Source organism: Urocampus carinirostris, chromosome 2 (genome assembly GCF_059441175.1).
Source record: "Urocampus carinirostris isolate Australia breed hairy pipefish chromosome 2, RoL_Ucar_1.0, whole genome shotgun sequence".
NCBI lineage: Eukaryota > Metazoa > Chordata > Actinopteri > Syngnathiformes > Syngnathidae > Urocampus > Urocampus carinirostris.
Window position 1 is genome coordinate 49,468,274 of NC_142350.1, and position 21,771 is coordinate 49,490,044.

Here is a 21,771-nt window from a genome sequence, read left to right on the forward strand (position 1 = left end):
CCCGCAACCCTAATGAGGATAAGCGGTACGGCTAATGAGATGAGATGAGACAAAATATGTTATGTCTTCACTCAGAAATAACTTATAAATGTACTATTTTTGACTTTACCTGTCCTGCCAGCATTTCGTAGAGCAAGACGCCATAAGACCACCAGTCAACTGCTTTGTCGTAGGGCTGATATGCCACGATCTGAAAACGAGGATCAAAAAGGTACACACTTAAAGTCAAATCACCTTCTTTTGTCAAAAATTGTGGAAAAATGAAAAAGTCAAAGAGCAGGATAACAATGAGTGTCAGATATTGTCAATCTAATAAAATATATGATTTAAACTATCCATTTTTCATGGTAACTGTATCAGTACCTGGTATAGATATCAATGATACAAGATTATTGTATCGGTACCAGTCTTAAAATGTGGTATCGAAAATGATAACAATCCATGTTGTCGTTATTTTTCTTATTATTGTTTTTATTTGTTGTATTGTAATGACTAAATTTATTGATGCTCATTTTTCCAGACTGATATTGATACAGTACTTAAATGGGCAGTGAGCAATATCTAGTGCCAGTGGTATAAAAAAACTTTCATTCAGTAAAGAAACAAAACATTGATTTGATCACAAGGCACGAATACATGAACTATCACACCAAACATGAAATATATAAAAAGTAATCATAAGTCAAGAATTTTGGATTACTTTTATGTAGTGGGACCTAGAAGTTGCCGCCATGTTCGTCTAGCATCTTGCTGCTACTCTGCGCTGGGTGGCACTGGTTTTTGTTCACATTAGACGCAACAGATATTACCCACTGGGGCACGAAGTAGTCCTTGATACATAGAGTACTCATACCACTAGTATGAAAATGTATTTTCCCTGTGTGTGTATCACAAGGGAACAAGCGCACAGCCCCCTGGGGGGTATTTATTGTATCGCAACTCAAATGTCAAACGCAGCGGGATCAATGAGTGTTTACATAAGAGCGTCGATACTCGGGAGGCTGGCGTGTTTATCAAAGACACGTACCACGAGTCATGTTCTCCCTTTTGATTTATTTCTTTGTTTTTTTGAATGCGGGCCAGATTCTATTTGCGCTTGAGATCCGTTTACGATACTATGAGCGCTGTTCTCACACTTTATCTGTCACGAGCGTGGTGCGCAAACGACGAGACAAGGACGGCTCCCTTTTTTCCCAAGCGCTGCTAATTGAATCAGCTTAATGGCTGAGAAAACGCTGACAAGGTCACAGGGGAGCCACAAGGGGGACTGCAGCAAAAGGTTTGCAGGTGAAAGGAGGAGACCGGGAGGAAAAATAAGCAAAATCATCACTATAATCGGGAAAAATAAAGCTCAACTACTTTTTTTTCCAAGTAAAAACAAAATCCTCTTTAACTCACTTCAACAACATTCCCTGGTAAGGATGTCACTAGATACCTGCACAAAATTTGAAAGAATAAATAGGAATAAAAATAATGAAATAATAAAAAAATAATTTTTAAATATCTATGCGAAAAATGCCAAATCACCATAATCATAAGAAATAAAGCTCAACAACCCAAAACAAAATACCCCCCCCAAAAAAAATCCACTTTAACAAATTTCCGTGGTCAGAATGTAACAAGATGATGGGAAAGCACTTATTTTGTCTAAAAGGGGACCTTGACTCTCTTTTTAAATGATTAAAGAATTAAATTAAAATAATAAATACACTAAAATACACATTTACACAATGTATATAGATTAGTACACATATAACATAATAATAGTACAAAGCATCACTTTTTAAATATTTATTGTTCAAATATTAAACAATTAAATAGGAATTCTACATTATAATACATATTGATACAGTATAAAATATTACAAATACAATATTGTTATAATAATTGTTATTAATAATAATAAAATAAAAATAAAAACAATAATGATAATAATAAATACAATAAATATTTCAATACAGCAAGAGGCACCACTTTAGTCTAAATGTTTAAATCCTTAACCCACTTGGTCCCTTTTTTAAAACTATTTTTTTGTATAATGGGGTTCTTAACTCACATGCTTAAAAAAAAATAAAAGAATTAAACAAGCATAATGGCCCATTGCAGGGCTTGGTGTAGCATTCTACTTGACAGAGGTTGTTGGGGCCATGGTTTGTTGAAAAAGCGCCAGGGAGCCACTAAGGAGTGCCAAAAAGCTGCATGTTGATCGATTTTGCTCGCACTATTGGGGGTGTCTTGACACGAAATCTAACTAAAAACACTCCCAGAATCCTTAAGTAAAACTCCATTACAGTTGTATAATTTCTCAAAATTTTCTATTGTTTTTATTTTAATTTTACCATCTTTCTACCCCCCAATTTTTCCAACGAGACATTTTGAAGTCTGTAGCATTTCTGAAAATGTTACCAGATTCTTTTCACAGTTCTTGAGACCAGAAATGTTCCTTTTGTTGGAGTTTCAAAGATCTAAGTCAGGGGTGGGCCTACCTCAGGGGCAATGTAGTCCGGGGTGCCGCAGAAGGTATTCGTGGTGTCCCCCTCAAACATCCCCTCCCTACACATGCCGAAGTCGGCAATTTTAATATGGCCTTGGCTGTCCAGCAACACGTTGTCTAGCTTCAGATCTCTGCAGAAAATAAGAAAATGAATTGTTTTGAGTGATGCCACAGAGCAGCTTGAAAATGACAGCGTGTGAGACTCACATACAGAAGCCCGAAAGATATCACTTGGCAAAATTAACAAGCCAACTTCCATATTTTCCCGCAAGCAAGGATGAAATTAAGCCAGCGGCGGGACATGAAAGCTAAAGTTAATCCCCTGACAGAAAATGCGAAATACCTAGCGAGCTGGATCCACAAGAAGCGTCTGGAAAGAGCAAATGGCTGAAGTTGGCCAGAGTTGGTGTAAGTAACTAACTTTAGCAACAAAAAAAGGCCACTAAAAGATTGGGAGACCAAAAATCTCGGATTCCTGCGACGTTCCCTTGCATGAGTAGATGTAGAAGGCGGGTGACACTAAAGAACAAATCAGACTTTTATCTCCAGTAAGAATAGCAACTAAGTGTTGATCCAAAGCCTGCAGCAAAGTGGCTGACACGAGTCGCTGGGAAAGAAGACATTGGGAAGGAATGTTGGACATGACAAGTACCAGGTGCCTGAATCACTGCACTCTGCAACCTGCTAAGGATAGCAAGTCAACAAAATGACAAAACAGAAGCAGCTAACAACAAGAACAGCAGCTAGCAGTGAGCTGTAGCCTGCAGCGAAGCACACCTGTTAAGTCTCCCGATTTGGTCGGGAGACTACCGCTTTGGCTACGATCCTCCTGCCTACCGATCTGAGAGCAACATCTACCGATTTCTAAAAAAGTTTTTTTTTTCTTTTTAAATTTGGTCGCCAAAATTTTTATGTGAACGAAGTTTTGCCGATTAAAATGTAGCCGAATTATCCATAGTCTTTATCATCGTCTTTTTTGCCGTTCTGCACCGGAAAAAACTTTGATCGAGACTCGGCAATCACAATCTCGAACCCCACATGATCTCATTCTCTCGAAAGCAGCAGACGAATAAGAGGGCTACATATGACTATGTTAAAGAACACCAGAAAATTTTGAAAAATTAAACATTGTAATAATCACATGTAAACATAAAATAACAATAAAGTAGATAGAAAAACGAATTTTATTGTTGTCTTTTCAAATAATAATAATAATAATAATAATAATAATAATAATAATAATAATAATAATAATAATAATCTCGTCGATTTCCCATTTTTGAAACTTAACATATATGGCAAAGTGATTGGCTAGAAAAGAAAACAGCTGAAAAAATTTAAGATGCTTAAATCAGTGGACTCGGGGACGATCGTTTGCATGGTCAGCTGATGAAGGGGAGTGACTCAGAGAAGGATGCAGCAGGAGCAGTTAACAACAGAAATAGCAGCTATCAGCAAGCCACAGACTACAGACAAGCGACTCACATGAGTGGCTAGAGAAGAAAACAGTAGAAACAAGTGAAAGATGCCTGGAACACAGGACTCAGTGACATCTGGATGATGACCAGCTCTGGAAAGCAAATGACACTGAAGGACTAAGAAGCAGCAGCTTCTGCATGACATGCTGTGGAAGGTCGAGTGACACTAAAGGACAAAGCAGGAGCAGCTAAAAACAATAATAGTGGCTAGTAGTGAGCCATAACCTGCAACCTGGTGTCTAACATGAGCGGCTAAAGATAGGAACAGTTTAAAAAGTGGAAGATGCTTGATTGACAGGAGTCGACGACTATCTCATGCAAGCTAGCTTGGCAAAATGGTCGATCGGGCCACCATAGTATTAAGATGGCGGCCAAACATGTTAGCTTCTTTAAGTTATGTAGTATAGTACATGTTTCTAAAGAGTCATGATTATGAGTACACGTGATTTGATCATTATATGGAATCAATAATGCTTTATTTAAATGAATCAAGTATTTTTAGACCAAGGGTCTCCGACCTTTTTCAAGCCGAGAGCTACTTTTTGTTACTAATTAGTGCAAGGGGCACTCAGTTGGATATGAATTTCTGAAATTTCAACTTAGCTAGATGCTTGCTAAATAGCTAAAAAGACAGTTTGATACTTATCTAGAAAGGTACACAGGTAAAAAACTAAAGAAGCTATATAGCTTGCTAGCTAAAAACATAATAAGCCAACTAAATAGCTAAATGGATCGCTAAATAAAGCTAGCTCGAAAAGGAGGCCGACATTTACCTTGATAACTAGCAAAAAATGTTATCTAGATAGCATGCAAGAAATGTAAAAAGTTAGCTATATTCTAGCTACAAAGCTGAAAATGAAGCCATGTAACTAATAAAAAGATTACATTGTTTGTTCATCTGCTCAATAAAACCCATTCGTTGCAATTTCGTTTTTGGTTTTTCATGTAAAATGAATCCATAGAATTATGAATGAATACATCTGTTAAATACATGAATAAATTCTTGTTCTACTCTCTTAACCAATTCCTTGAAATCATTATCAATACTTTAATAACATTGTTTGATCCATGAAGCCAATGAACTGTAATTTATCTATTACAAATGCTAATATAACAACTTAGTATGTTATTACTATGTTATTACCAGGTTAAATAGCCCCAGCCAACCACTAAATAAATCCTTTCAATAGAAAATCACAATGACCTAGCAATGGAGAACTATTCTCAGAAAAGGACCACGGGCAACTCAACTGTCCCAAGGGGGCACGACGTTGGAGACCTCTGTTCTAGACTATTAGGGGTCGTTTTAAGATATAGACAAGGGGTTTAAAAGAGGGTTTTGCGCCATAAAACAAAAGCAATACGGCTTCAGTCTCTGCACTGCAGAGAAACGACCCCACCTCCCTGCCCCAGAACGTGACATCAATCATCTTTTACCTGTAGATGATCCCTTTGCTGTGCAGGAAGAAGAGGCCCACTGCAATCTCAGCAGCGTAAAACCTGCAACGAGAGAGAGAGTGTGAACGAGACAGAGAGATAGCTAAAAAGTAAATCAAAAGAAAAGAGCTGGCGGGATGATGAAAGGCAAATGAAAATGGAGGAACAGGCCATGAATTACTTCCGACGATCGATTAAAGATTATAAGACGACGCGGATGGGAAAGACAGATTAGTGAGAGGCGCGAGACCCTCCTCCGGCCCGTTACATTTGAAAAATTTGCCCGGAAAAATAACGGAACGTACGCGGCGTGAGGCTCTTTGAACTTGCCCACGATTTGGATGTGGAACATCAGGTCGCCGCCGTTGACGTACTCCATCACGTAGTAAAGGCGGTCCTGCAAAAGAAAAAAAACAAAGCAAACACTAAGAATTGAAATGTTCCAATGCCAGAACAATTGAACAGTAGGTCTATTCAGACGTCAATAACTGTCAAGGGCAAGTAATCGTGTTCGTTGTATTAAATGGTAATAAGAGTAAATGTGAATTACAAATGAATAATACACCATTCAGGGCTAAATTTACCTTGCACAGGACAGAAACAAAATACCTTCATTTAAAAAAAAAAGCGAGCGAGCCAGCAAGAGAGAGAAAGAGAGAGTGAGGGAGAGAGAGAGGGAGAGAGAGATAGAGAGAGAGAGAGAGAGCAAAAGCGAGAGAGAGAGAGAGATGGAAAAAAAAGCGGTGGAGTGAGAGAGAGAGAGAGAGAGAGAGAGAGAGAGAGACAGAGAGAGACAGAGAGAGAGAGAGAAAGATACGAAGATAGAAAGAGAGAGAAAGAGATAGAGAGGGAGGTAGAGAGACAGGTAGAGAGGGTAGAAATAGAGATGTAAAGAGAAATAGAGAGAGGGATAAAGAGTTAAAGAGAGTGAGTGAGTGAGTGAGTGAGTGAGTGAGTGAGTGAGTGAGTGAGTGAGTGAGTGAGTGAGTGAGTGAGTGAGTGAGTGAGTGAGTGAGTGAGTGAGTGAGCGAGAGAGAGAGACAGAGAGAGAGGTTGAGAGAGAGAGATGGACCAAAAGAGAGGTAGAGTGAGAGAGAGAGAGAGAGAGAGAGAGAGAGAGAGAGAGAGAGACAGAGAGAGACAGAGAGAGACAGAGAGAGAGACAGAAAGATACAAAGATACAGGAAGATAGAGAGAGAGAGAAAGAAATAGAGAGGGAGGTAGAGAGACACGTAGAGTAGGGTAGAAAATAGACACGTAAAGAGAAATAGACAGAAACTATATTTTATATCTTTATACATTTGTATTTACTCAATAGTTTTGCAGTTGCGTTTTCGAGTTGTTTCCTGGAGCGAGCGCCTCCAAGGACAACAGCATGGACTTCCCAAGCCCGGGGAACTTTGTCTCTACTATTTGGAGGCAACTGGTGGACTTCCCGTCTGTTATCAAACAGGTGCACAGAACTCTTTTCGGCTAACCCAAACAATCCAAGGACAGGAGCAGGAGCTTCCCAAGCCAAATGTCTCTACAACTCGGAGACCACTGGTAATTTTCCTAAGACTCTTATCTATGTGCAAACAATAAAGTCCTGTGATGTATCATATATTATACTCTCACGCCATCTAGTGACCAACATCATACAGTGCATTTAAATATTTGATTCCTGCCTAAACCAATCAGAATGCACTTACGTGCACGTGTTTTATTCTATCCTGCAATCAGAAATCGATGAAACAGTATAAGAAAAAGGCTCACGCTTCAGTCTGTGGGATTATTTCATTGCAATCTAAGAACGCAATTTTCCCTTTTTTCAATGCGCTTGCTTTTCTTTAATAAATGAGTTTGAATGTAACTCAAAAGTCTCTTATTACATCCGGGCATCGTTCTGACAGTTACACTCTTAGCTGATATGAAGCTGAGCATTTTTGATGAGAGCCCCGGTCCAAGCTTTTGGCTTTATTGCAATTAAGCACAGGAGTGAGATCCTGTAAAATTTACAATCACTGGCGTTTTTAGTTATGATTCTGGCACACGAAGATACGAAATGACGACAACAAGCAGCAACGAAAGCTTTCTTTTCATGACCTTCGAAATTTTCGACTGTGTTATAAAAGCTCTATGGAATTTTGATCGACAAACAAGCCAATGGCAGAGGCCCCACCTCAGTCTGGAAAGCGCAGTAGAGGGACGTGAGAAAATGTGGTCGCATTTGTAGGGCGAGGACCCTCCTCTCCACCAGGGCGCTCTCCGTGTCCTCATCCTGGAAGAGGACGTCCTTCTTCAGGACCTTCACCGCAACGAGACGATCGCTCCCTCGCTCCTCCGCCAGAAGCACCTGAAAGAAACCATATCACCTTTTCTCTCAAAGTCTTTTTTTCGTTTGATTTTGTTTTTGTTTTGGAGTTCAGTGTATCGGATCTAAGACCATTCAACATTGTATCCATAGCATCCTTTTTTCACCTTTTTAAAATTATTACAATTTATTATATTTTCACCCTTAATAATAATAATAAAACATTGTATTTCGAAGCGCCTTTCAGGACACCCAAAGTCGCTGTTCATACAGTGGGACACAACAATAAAGCAAGAGTAAAACAAGCAAGTAATAAATAGCAAGCAGAACACATTAGAGCACAGGTGTCAAACACTCAGAGAAGCGCAAGAGAAAAACAAGCTTCAGGTTGAAATATGTCAACTTGATGTTGCCAAAGAAAGGTGCCTCAAACAAAGACACTGTACTTATATTTCTTTCTCTCTCTCTCTCTTTCTCTCTCTCTCTCTCTCTCTCTCTCTCGCTCTCTCTCTCTCTCCCTCTTTTCCACCCCTTTTCTCCCACTCTCTGTCTCTGTCGCTTTCACTCTCTGTCTCTCTTTATCTCTTCCTTTGTTGCTCTTTGTCTCTTTCTCTGTGTCTTTTTAACTTCTTTAGTCTAACTTCCTTTTCTCTCTTTTGTCTTTCTCTCCTCCTACCCTTCGCGCTTCCTTTTCTCTTTTCTCTCTCCTTTTGTCTTTCTATTTCTCTTTGGATTTTTTTCTTTCGCTCCCTTTCTTTCCTCCTCTCTCACGACTTCTCTTTTTATCTCTTTTGTTTCTCACGCTCTCTCCCTCTCTCAATTTGTCCTGCCCTCTCTCCTTTTCCCTCCTTCTTTCTTTTGTTTTTTTCTCTCTTTTTCTTTCTCTTCAATCTACTAGTCCGGCCCCCGACAGAATGTTTGTTCTATCGGGTGGCCCCCGAGTTAAAATGAGATTGACACCCCTGCATTAGAGTAAAAGTGGGCGGTATGTGAGGCAGAAGGTCAAGAAAAAGCAAGTCTGAAGAGGTGAGTTTTGTGTCCGGATTTGAAGGTGGACAGGGTCGCAGAATTTCGGAGGTCAGGCGGCAATGAGTTCCCAGAGCTTGGGGGCAGAGAGACTGAAAGCTCTGCTTCCCGTGGAGCTGAGACGGGCAAGGGGTATAGTGAGATGGAGGGAGGAAGACGAGCCGAGGGTGCGGGATGGCGTGGCAGTGTGAAGGAGGTAGGGCAGGTAGGGGCAAGTTTATGAATGACCATGTAGGTGTAGAGCAGGATTTTGTAATTGATCTATGGTAGTTTGGGAGCCAGTGGAGTTCCTGAAGGACAGGGCGATGTGATGGCGAGAGCTTGTTTTGGTGATGATGCGTGCAGCAGAGTTATGGACCAGCTGAAGTTTATGGAGGGACTTTTGAGATAAACCGTAGAGGAGGGAATTGCCGTAATCCTTGTTTCAGAAAATCGAAAAAAAAACTTTTGCTGAAAAATATTAAGTTAAGTCAAGTCATTTTTATTTGTATAGCCCTTAATCACAAAGAGTCTCAAAGGGCGTCACAGGTTATTACACAGACTATTTTTTCAGACTATTATGACACCATCCCCTGATCTGGAACCAACATGAGGGCAAGGAAAAACTCAAAAACCTCAACATGAGGAAAATGAAGAAACGTGGCATCCCCCTTTCAGGATTACTAGACAGCAAAGGATGTTGCAATCACAAATAATACAGAGATATTGTCCAAGAAAAGTATAGGTTATTATAGAATTAAAAAACACATATTTCTTTTCCGGAATTTTGTTATTATTAATTATTTGCCTCGTCTCACTTATTTCACAATAAAACCTTGTTTTGGGGTTCATTCTTATTCTAAAAAATATTAGGCGTACTTTTGGCAGTGTGGGGCATGGATAGTAAATACATGACCTAATTACTAGATTAATACATTTTTAATCTATTATTTAATACTTAAATTTAATTAATGTATTTATGTTAATTTTAAATAAAATATAAAGCAGTTTAACAGAGGGAAACAAGTAAGGTTAATCAATTAATAATATGTATTAAAAATATATATTAAAAAAATTAATGTAGTAGTGAAATTATTTTTTTTAGTTCTAATTTTTAAATTTTTAAGCTTATTTCAAATAGTAATTTTGATATATTTTTCTTCTAATCTGACTAAAACATTTAATTATTTTATTGTATATTTATTTTTAATGGTTTAAAGTGGACTTTTTGAAACGTGGAGAAAGAAAAAAGTATGAATGAATTATAGTTTGATCATCATTGATTATCATTGATATTTTAAGTATATATTATATTTTTTATATTTTTCTAATTACAGTAAAATATTGAAACATGAATTATTTTTGAACGACTCAAATTCTGTATTCTCTAACATTCGTCTCTGGTACTGTAAATAAATAAAGTGTGATTTTATATATATATATATATATATATATATATATATATATATATATATATATATATATATATATATATACATATAAAGCAGAGGTATACTAAAATACTAGTCTAGGCAAGAATGTTTGTTTTTTGTTTTTAAATATTAAAAAGTGTTAGATTTGAAAAGAAAATTGTAGGCGTTTTTAAGAGGATAAAAGACCAAGACCAACACATAAAGTGGTATGTGTTGGTGAGTAAGAATATTACTGGCGTTCATTTGGGTAAGATTCAACGCTTTTACCGCCGCAACCCGGGTTCAATTACAGTTGCATCCAATGTTTTGGAATAGTGGTCAGCAATATTTTTCGACCGATCAATCATCGCACAAATACTATAAAACCACGTGTATACGGCGCACACAAATTGAGTTCTTGATTAGTAAAAAAAATGGGCGTTATGCATGGATTGGGTAAAAGTAAAAAGTTGAATCAGGGGAGCAGAAAAACAGAGGGAAAACTTTTGGCGAATATGGAAATGAGCAAATATGTATCGACATTCTTTCATTACATTTCATTTGAAGTTGAAGAGCTTGCTCAAATTAATCGATTGTGTAGCGTGTAATATTCACTGCTATACCAAGAGTCAATTGAAAAAAAATGTCCGATTCTCACCCAGTATATAATGGTATTTTCTCTTTTAATCAAATGAAATTGGTCACAGCATCGGAAGGTTTGAAAATCCCGCCCTTCTTCCCTTTGGTGCTTGTTATCCCATTTCCTTTTGGCCATGTTGACGCTTCCCGCGTCACAGTAATCCTCTTTACTGTCCGTGTGCAGGGGAGTGGGCTCCTACATCACCCCTCCCTAAAGGGACAGTGTGTATCATTAAGCGACTCCTGGAGTTAAAAAAATGTTTAAAAAAACACAAAAACAGTAGTGCATATACTTTTTTTCCCCTGTTATTTATATCAATATCATGTAATCGTGATATTTAAAATAGTAAGAGGTAGCATTTATTTGACATAAGATGATCTTCACCCAGAGGGAGCAGACAAGATTGGCCAACATCTTGCTGCCAAGGCTGCCATCAAAACCTTTTTTTAATTTTTTTTTTGCTTTGCGCATAATTTTATTCTTTTTTTCTAAAAATAAAATGTTCCACTGTAAAATAATTTGTGCTCATTTAAAGGATTATTTCTATTTTTACTTCTTTTTTACACTTACTTTTTTTCAAATGTATTTTTCCCTTCTGTTCCTTCTTTTTTTCTCTTCATTTTTTACATAGCTTTTTTTCTCTTTTCTTTTATTTCTTTTATTCTCTTGTTCTTTTTGCCTTTGTTTTTTCATGTTTTTCTCTCTTTCCCCCCCTTTTTTCCCTTTTCTTTTTTGTGAGAAGCTAAGTCAAGTCAAGTCCTGTTTATTTGTGACACCCTTAATCACAAGGAGTCTCAAAGGGCTGCACAGACCACAGACTATTACAAACTACAGACTATTATTACACTGTCCCCTGATCTAAAACCTGCATGAGGGCAAGGAAAAACTCAAAAACCTGAGCATAAGGAAATTGAAGAAACCTTGAAAAAAGGCCACACATGAGGTAATCCCCCTTTCCACGATGACCAGGCTGCAATGGATGTTGCATAATTAAAACAATTCTAGTATAATATAAAAAAATAAAATAAAAAGGATGACCAGGTGCAATGGATTTAGCATTAAAAACAGTACACAGATATCGTTAACATGAATAGATCATTCATAAGCTAAAGAATATAAGTGTGTTTTAAGCCTAGATTTCAACAGTTTCACAAAGGTTGCAGATCGAATCTCAGTGAGAACGCTCACGAATGTGCAGATCTCTTCCTTGCTCTTGGGATCACTCGTAGACCAGCATTTTCAGAGCAAAAAACCCACAGAAAAACTGTACACAGCCAGCAACGCCAGCCAAGCACATAGAGCAATCTGAAGCAAAAAAGTGAGGGGAAACAACTTTTTTTGAGTCTCTATAGTTTGTATACTTCTCTCTGCATTTAGATCTCGTTTTTGGTTGCACAACACCATACAGAGAAATCTAGTGGTCAAATATTACACACTGTACCTTCAAACAACCATCTTATGTAAGTTGAGCTCTATTTCTCTAGTCTCGTGTTATGACTCTCATCTGACAGTTATGAAACCGCACAAGGGAGCTGTAGGCCGGGCACCAGGACTCAAAACGCCACTCTCATCATCTTCAATGCAATAGGAGGGGTGAATGGAAGCAAAAAATGGAGAGTGCAGGCTCCCCTGGAAGGAGCCCCCCAAGGAAGAGAATTTGTTGTCCTGAGCTCATGGCTGCTGACAGCACAAAAGACGTACACTTGAATTAATAATTGGTGGTGGGGCGATGTAACGGCACTCCAGTAATCCCTCACTGTATCGCAGTTTACTTATCGCAGTTCTGAATTGAATTAAGTCCATCAAGAGTCTTCAGCTGGTATAAAATGCTGCAGCGAGGCTTTTAACTAGGACAAGAAAGTCCGATCACATTACGCCGATTTTAGCTAACCTACATTGTCTCCCTGTTAGCGTAAGATGTGATTTCAAGGTTCTCTTGGTATTATACAAAATCATACATGGACTTGCTCCCTCATATCTTTCAGATTGGATTTCCCCCTATATTCCGGTCCGAAGCCTTCGTTCTGAAAGCGCTGGTGTACTGGTGATCCCAAGAGCCAAGAAGTGTTCCGCAGGTTCGAGAGCTGTGGAATGCTCTTCCCCCTGAGATCCGATCTGCAACCTCAGTGGAAATGTTTAAATCTAAGCTTAAAACACACCTCTACTCTATAGCATATCAATGACCGCTATTTCCTGTTAATAATATTTTTGTATTATTTGTTATTGCAACATCCATTGCAGCCTGGTCTTCCTAGAAGAGGGATTACCTCATGTGCGGTCCCTTCTCAAGGTTTCTTCATTTGCCTCATCTTGAGGTTTTTGAGTTTTTCCTTGCCCTCATGTTGGTTTCAGATCAGGGGATGGTGTAATAATAGTCTGAAATAATAGTCTGTGAAATGACCTGTGCAGCCCTTTGAGACTCTTTGTGATTAAGGGCTATACAAATAAAAATGACTTGACTTGACTCAACTGTCTTAATTGTCATTGATATCGACGTATCGTGCATTGTGATATGCAGCGGACAGCACACAGGAAATGCTATCATGGGGTCAGGATATGTGTGTTTGTGTGTGTTGGGTGGTTGTTAGACCCCGTGTACGCACCTGTGATTGGCTGGTGTATGCTGACAGTCATGCTGGTGGGCGGGCGCAAAAATCAATCACCCAAAACAAACTGCGAAGTGTTGGCAACAGCTAGTATTTTAGCAGCCCATTACTTGAAAAGATTCATAGAATAAATCAGACTTAGTCAAAAAAGCACAAAGAAATGGTGATCACCAGCGGGTACGTCGTAGATTGTTATCAGGTCCGGGAAGGGGACTGAAGCGGTTTTGGGAGAAAAGGGGATAGCAGTGCAGCAGGTCTGGCCTAATGCTGTTTGGCTGTGTGAAGTGTTGTTACGTTCCCAATTTTAATTTTTATATCGAGAATAAAAGTTGTGTTTGCAAAAATTCTAAATTTCATTGTTGCTCGTTTTACTTGATTAGAAAGAAAATTATTTTGGCGCTGTCGGATAAGCCCAAGGTAGGACATCTCAAGATGGTAAGACATTGCGTTAGAACACCAGCTACCCACCAAGCCAGATCAGGTTTCTTTTGAGACGCTTTTTACCCTCTTGCGATTGGTCAATATGCATTTTTTTAACCCCTTGATTCTGTGTTGGTGACTTGAAATTTGTTCAAGGTAGTGTACGTAACTTCAAAATATTCAACTTGCTGGCGCTATCTTCTGGCTGAAATCATCACTGCAGCCTCTTTTAAGCCCCTTTTGATGCACATGTATTTAGATGCCTCTTTAAAAACTCTTCTTTTTTTTAAAAATCTTTTTGGGATTTGGGTTTGTATTTGGACTCAATTTGACACGGTCATTTCTTAATATCACCACTCTCATTTTTAAATACAAGAACTGCTTGACACGTTTGAAATCACTCCCCCTGTATTTTTACTTCTTTTTGTGTTTTTTTTCCTTTTTCTTCTTTTTGTGTTTTATTTTCCATTTTTTTTCTTCTTAATCGTTTTTCCAGGCTGTTTTCTTATATTTTTTCGTTTTTTTCTTTTTGGTAATTTTTTTTTTTTTAATTTCTAAGCTGTTTTCTTCTCTTCGTTTTTCTGTCTGCTCTTTCCCCTATATTTTTTCCTTTTTTTTCCTTGCTTCTTTCTTTTCTTATTTTTAAAGTTTAAAGTTTTTTTTTCTTTTGCTTCTCTTTGTTATTTTTTTCTTTATTTTTTCCCCTTTGTTTAAGTCATTTTGTGCATAATAATTGTTAATGGTATGGATTGAGGCAGCAAAAACGATCCGAAGAGCCGTTTGGAAGCCGAAAAAGTCAGCTCTTCCTAGTGAACCGAGCCCAAAGAGCCAGTCCTCTCAAAAGAGCCAGAATTTCCATCACTACCTTGTTTCAGGCAGAGGTAAGTGGGCCTAGGGTGGGGGGTAGGGGGTGATGCAACAGGAGACCACTGCACTACTTCTGGGGGGAAAAAACTCACCTTTCCGAAACTTCCCTTTCCAAGCACCATGAGGAAGTTGAAGTCATGGATGCCCACCCTGTCCTTGCCAGGCCAGTGGGGGTGGGATGGGAGACAGGGGGCTACAGGAGTCAAGGGTATGGGCAGGGGGTCGGGCAGGGCGGCAGGTCCGAGGAGGGGCGTCGGGGGCAATGGGCTGTCCGGCTGGGGCTCCTGGGGAGGGACATAGAACGGAATGGAGCTCAATTGCTGCTAATTGAAAGCAAGAAGAGCAATCCTGCATCCTGGTGGAGAGACAGTGTGGTGCAGCTGGAATTTCTATCTCATAGAGGGATTTATAAAACCAAATGATATTTATCAGGAATAATTCAACAAAAACACGTTTTTTGTCACTACATTGAGGCCATTGTTCTGCTCTTCCTGCCTAGGCCACACGTGGCACCATAAGTTTTTATTCTATTCTTTGCAGAGGATAAAGAATATATAACACATTCGTAGTATCGATATTTTTAAAGTAATTCAAACCGAAATTTAAAAAAGTTTTTATTTCCAGGAAAAAAAATGGTGGTATAATTACATGTTACAGTCTTGTTCCACAGACGGACTGAGGAGATCATTTCTTCCTCGTGCCATGAGGCTCTTTAACTCCACCCAGGGGAGTAAAAGCTCAAATTAAACCCCACCCCCACATTTGTTTATTAACCTATTTCTATTACAGTGTGTATTTTATGTAGCACTATTTGAATACTCTATATCAACACATTATATTGGGTATCTATGTATTCTATTTATTTTATTTTATTATCATTTTATTTTCAACACAAGGATACTGCTAGAAGTGTGAATTTCCCTACGGGGATTAATAAAGTATCTATCTATCTATCTATCTATCTATCTATCTATCTATCTATCTATCTATCTATCTATCTATCTATCTATCTATCTATCTATCTATCTATCTATCTATCTATCTATCTATCTATCTATCTATCTATCTATCTATCTATCTATCTATCTATCTATCTATCTATCTATCTATCTATCTATCTATCTATCCATCTATCCATCTATCTATCTATCTATCTATCTATCTATCTGGATGGATAAATTGTCCCTTTTATGTACTATTTTTAAAGCAACTAAAACTAATTTAAAGAAAAGCAACATTTTGTCAATTGAACAAACACATTCAGAAAATTGTTACATTTTTAATTTTCTTGACCAAAAAAAACCCATACTAGTTGGACAAGATTTTTTGAAAACAGGCTATTCCAATGCGAAACTTCTTTCCTTTTAAGACAAGTGAAAAGACAAAAAAGGCAACATCCGACAATATAATGGCACCATCTGCAGCTGAGACAGTTAGAGCAGAGTGGTAAATCGCTATGCCGGCTGTCGAAAATGTGTTACCAGGCTTCTACAGTTTTTCTCAGGCATCTGATGAATAAAATGAACATCTACTGGAAAAAAATGAAAACCTGCTGGAAAACCAATCGCATCACCTGAAAAAATAGAGGATCTGCTGCCAAAAAAAAAAGAGCATCTGATGGGTGTTATTGTAAGTACGAGTGGACGTAATTGGTAATTGGTTCTAAGTTCGATGTCACTCACAGAGGTGGGTAGATTAGCAAAAATGTTACTCAAGTAAGAGTACTGATACTTCAGAATAATAGTACTCATGTAGAAGTAAAAGTAGTCATTCAACTACTTAATTGAGTAAAAGTAAAAAAGTATTTGGTGAAAAAGATTACTCAAGTGAGCAGCACGGCGGCGCAGTGGTTAGCGCTTGTGCGGCACAGTTCATGTCATGGGAACCTGTCGTGGGTTCAAATCCAGCTCCAGACTTCCTGTGCGGAGTTTGTATGTTCTCCCCGTGCTTGCGTGGGTTTCCTCCGGGCACTCCGGTTTCCTCCCACGTTCCAAAAACATGCATTTCAGGTGAATTGGCCGGTCCAAATTGTCCCTAGGTGTGAATGAGCGAATGAGTTGTCTGTCCCTGTGTGCCCTGCGATTGGCTGGCAACCAGTTCAGGGTGTCCCCTGCCCACTGCCCGGAGATGGCTGGGATGGGCTCCAGCCCCCCCGCGACCCTAATGAGGATAAGCGGTACGGCTGATGAGATAATGAGATTACTCAAGTACTGAGTAACTGCAGCAACGTCGTATTTATTGTTTTTTTAAACAACCAATCAGATTATCAAATTAACAAAAATACATTTAATTTAATAGTAGATTAAAATAGTCAACGTAAATTCAAGTGCTTTAATAAACACTAAAATAAAAATAGTATAAATCAAATCAATAAATTAGGCACATGTAGCACCAAGAAGCACATTTAAAACCCCAAAACTTATCTTAGCAGGCTCAGCAAGCAAAACAACAAGCGAGCTCGCCCATGAACTCGAACAAAGGAGACATTGCACATTATGGCTGGTGTTTTGCCCCCTTTTTAAGGGGAACATGCTTTTGATATGAGGCCAAGGGTAGTCCTCCTCTTCTGTGATTTCAAAGTCGGTATTGCTAAGTGACATCTTCCATCTGTTTCTTCTGTAAACAAGATTTCCCACGCTGAAGTTGAATGTGGTCAGGTGACGCGGCTGCTACGTTTTGATTGGTTAAACCTGGTGGGTCTCCGTCATAATGAAGACAGACGCGTACGTACGGTATTTTCCGCACTATAAGGCGCACCTTTATTTTTTTCAAAAGCTGACCATGCGCCTTATAATACAGTGCGCCTTATTTATGGATCAATATAAAGTCGCAAAGTCTTAGCAACTAATCCAAGCAGCCGCCGACTCGATTTTCCCCCGAACGCGAGTAGTCTGCGGTGTATGCTGGGATTTATATACCGGCGTTTCATTGGCTAACCAATGTGTCAATAATCATTTGAATCGATCACTATTGGCTAAAGTTATTCGGAGGTAAAGGGGGCGGATCCTTTTTATCATTTACAGGCTTGTATAGGCTAAGGGGCAAAACAAAGCCTGCAATTGGCCGAAAAAGATGAATGTGAATAGCATGTTAGGTCGAACTACGGCATAAAGGAAACAGTATTTTACTATTCTGTACTGTATTTGTAAATATTTTACTCTCCTGGATTTACTACACTCACGGATATAAGAGGACCATGGTTGCACATTATTATTGAACACAACGACTTCGGTGAGCTACTCCGGCTATATATTTTCCCAGTATCTTGTTTCAGACTGAACTCGATGTTTCTGTGATAAGCGGTGCAGATAATGGATGGAATGGAGTGTCTATTTTTAAATTAAACTCAATTCCAAGTGTTTATTATCATATGCACAGTAAAGTTGCGAGCGAAAAAGAAAATAAAAACTAAGGAATGGTTGGCATTTCTTGAATCCCAAGACTTTAACCTTCCGAATGATATTCGGAACGATGCATTTGAGTGACATCGTACGGACACCGCATCCGCACGTGTCTACGACACGTATTTGCTTCTTTGCAAGCTTTTGGAATGTTAAGGGGGTAAAATAAGTTTGACTGAACTATCTGACTGTTTTGTCGACGTTCCCATTGTAGCGCCTTATAATCTGGTGCGCCTTATGTATGTCAAATATAGGACCAAAAACTATTTTTTCTGGGTGCGCCCTATAACCCGGTGCGCCTTATAGTGCGGAAAATACGGTACTTGGTGGGGATTTAAGTAACGAAGTAATGACTCCAATTTTGCCCAATGTAGCGGAGTAAAAGTACCGTTTTTTTCTTCACAGATTTATTTAAATAAAAATAAAATCGCGAGCGGGAGCCTTTACAGCAGCTCTGTGTTATTTCACACTTTTTGTTATTTATTGTTTTAAGTGTCTATTTTCTGTGTTTTTCGTCCCGTTTGACAACTACACTTTGGATTACTTTCTATCCTGTCGTTATGGGTTTTAACGCACAAAAATGTGTTTATTCGAGGAATCAACTGCTTGCCCTCAAGAATTATCGTGCCGGCGTAATGAGGGGGCCCTATCGTGGATACAGAGCCGGAGCTAGCTAAGCGGATAGCGGCGTTATAAGTCTTTGGTACCGTCCGTAATCATGGTAAATGTGAACTCTCTGCCAAATAAGACGGACGAACTAGCTGTGCTGGTTAAAAACATCAAAGCGCACAGGGAGTGCAGTTTGCTGTGTTTGATGATGACGTGATTCACGTCTAGCATCCCGGACGCTAACGTGGAGCTACACGGAGCTACCCAGAGCTATCCAGAGCTACCCGGCTTCAGCGCTGTTAGACAGAGACACAAAAGCCTGCGGGAAGCGGAGAGGAGGTGGACTCATTATCTACGTGAACACGAGGTGGTGTAACCCTGGGCACAAAGATTTCCATCGGCTGCAGGGACGGCGAACTTTTGGACTAGCGTGTGAAGTCCTGCACTCCGCTGTGGCTAAACTACAACAAAGCACCCCGAGGGCATCCTGTTAATCTGTTAATAAACAACAAAGGAGACTGCTAGAAGTGTGAATAAAGTATCTATCTAGCCATCAAAATTATGGGGATTTCTAACTACTCCTGGAAGTACAACATTTTCCGAAAATTACTCAAGTAAATGCAACGAAGTAAATCTACTGCGTTACTACCCATGCTACTATTTTGACAATGCTCTTAAATAAAATTGATCATAAGGCGTAATTATGATATATTCCATTACATGGTGCAGGCCTCCCAAAAGGCGACGGGCACTTCTGTTTTTATTTGCTAAAATAAAATGAAAGTTGCGGGACAAGATTCCGACAGTGTGAGTCATAGCAGCTTTGCTTTTATTGGACGTAAATATTTGTAATGAGAAAAGAAGAGGAGGCGCCTTCAAATGCTAAGTGGTGGTCGCAAATGCAAAATTGAGCTGTCGTTTTTTTTTACGATCAATGTCTGTTGTCAAGGATGCGGCCCAAGAGCTGGATCGGGCCCGCCAACAGATTAAATACGACAGGTGAGACGACACTGAGAATAAGTGTGAGAAATAGGAGCTGTAGTTTTAAATATGGCCATTGGATGTCGCCAAAGTAAGCTGTATTTCACGCTTGCTCATCTCTATCATCTCTCTCCCTCTCTCCCCCTCTCTCTCACTCTCTCACCCAACCTCTCTCTTTTGATCCATCTCTCTCTCTAGCTCCCTCCCTCTGTTCCTCTCTCCCTCTCTCTCTCTTTCTAACTCTCTCTCTCTCTCTCTCTCTCTCTCTCTCTCTCTCTCTCTCTCTCTACCTCTCTCTCTTTATCTGTCTCTCTATCCTCCTTTTAACTTTTTTTTCACTTTGTCTCTTTTCATGTTTCATTTTCTCATCTTTTTGTCCCTCTTCTCTCTATTCTCTATCTTTTTCTCTTTCTGTCACTCAGTCTCTAATCCACTTTCTCTTTTTGTCTCTTTTTCTTCTCTATTTCTTTTTCCCTCATTCTTTTTCCCTCTCAATCTTTTTTCTCTTTGTCTCTTTCTTTCTCTCTTTCTTTCTTTCTTTTTTGTCTTTCTGCCTTTCCTGCTTATTCTATCTAATGCTATATATATGTATATTGCTTTTCTCTATCTTTCCCTGTTACTTGCTCTCTTCCTTACTTTCTGTCTTTCTTTCTCTTTTCTCTCTCTTTCTCTCAGTATCATTTTCTCTCTTTACCCCCTTCTCTTGCAAGTTCTCTCTCATTCTTTCTCTTTCTCCTGTTCTTTTTCTATACCTTTCTTTATCGCACTTCTTCTCTTGCTCGTTCCCTCTCTCCCTTTCTCTTTCTCCCTCTCTTTCTTTTTTCTACTTTGGATCTGCTGGTACGGTCCCCGAGAGAATGTTTTTCAACCATGTGGTCCCAGAGGAACATTGAGTTTGACACCCCTGCTCAATGTGGTCGGTACCTGCAGGTCCGGGTCAGGCACGTGGATGTTGTAGTACTCGCCCTCGTCCTGGTCCAACAGCTTGAACCAGCCGCTAATAGGCCGGCGGAAGATTTCGCTGACCCCGAAGGAAAGCGCCCCCATGAAATCGTTGCGAGACGTTCGGTCCCAGTCCCAAACCTCCACCGAAAGACGCCTGTCCCACTGGTGGCCACGCACGGAACTGCAGGTTCATACAGAGAGTAATTAACACTACCCAAAAGATCATCTACTGCTTAGTCTAGAGGACATTGGCGGGTTGTTACTCCATGGGAGAACCAATACCATTATAAAAGACAATTCCCACCCCTGGCCACCACCTCTTTGACCTTTGCCCTCTGATAGGCGCTACTAATCCGTTAAAACAAGGACAAACAGGCTAAGAGACAGCTTCTTCGCAAGGGCCATCACCTTCCTAAACAGGCGCACAAAACTGAATATATATATCGTGAGACTTTTTCTGGGTTCTTTTTGTTGTTGTTGCTAAATAAAAGTAAAAATATATACTATTGCAATAAACTAGGAAAATATATACCTTGTGACTTGTTTGCAGTTCTTTGTTGCTGCTAATTGTGATTGCACTTCTTTTCATTGCACTATTGTCACGACGCACTATTTTCATTGCACCATTTTTACCAATTAGGCCATGCTCTAAGCACTATAAGGTCAATATTTTTTTCTGCCGTTTATCCTGAAAGTCTTTCTACGCTTTTATCTCTTTTAAATCTTTATCACATGTTTATCCTGGAGTGCCATGTCCAAACACATTGTATACACCATTGATATCAATGACAACAAAGACAATACAATTCAATTCAAGAGAAGATGTTTGCTCTATTAAAATGGTTTCTTATTTTAAAACTGGTTTTCAGGGAATATCAAAACAAATATTTAGTTAAAACGAATAAAATCGTCCGAAAATGCAGGTGAAAGATAATTATTTAGTATTTTTTTCTTAATTAATAAAATAATACTTAACAAAAGCAAACTTATCGTGCAATCCTCTATATAAAATAAATAGGCTCGTTTAAAAATGTAACTTTTTTGTAGGGCGGACACTTTTGCTCATTTTAGGTATTTTTTATTTCTAGTATTTTTATTTATAAACTAATATTTAATAAAAGGAGAATTAGTCTTCCATCCTCCATATCAGATAGCAGACCATTATAAGGATTAGGCTTGAAAA

The 21,771-nt window shown here is 39.0% G+C and overlaps 1 protein-coding gene across 3 annotated transcripts in view; it reads right to left on the reverse strand.

Annotated features, from left to right (window-relative positions):
- The window catches only part of prkcg (protein kinase C, gamma), an 82,865-nt gene that overhangs the window by 8,211 nt on the left and 52,883 nt on the right, over positions 1–21,771 (reverse strand). For all 3 annotated transcript variants that reach the window (XM_088326930.1, XM_088326933.1, XM_088326932.1), the window contains 7 exons: positions 20,568–20,769; positions 14,745–14,936; positions 7,571–7,744; positions 5,715–5,806; positions 5,410–5,472; positions 2,487–2,625; positions 110–190 (listed from right to left, as the gene is read on the reverse strand). In XM_088326930.1, the coding sequence (XP_088183056.1) occupies positions 110–190; positions 2,487–2,625; positions 5,410–5,472; positions 5,715–5,806; positions 7,571–7,744; positions 14,745–14,936; positions 20,568–20,769 (943 nt within the window). The remainder of the gene's footprint in view (positions 1–109; positions 191–2,486; positions 2,626–5,409; positions 5,473–5,714; positions 5,807–7,570; positions 7,745–14,744; positions 14,937–20,567; positions 20,770–21,771) is intronic.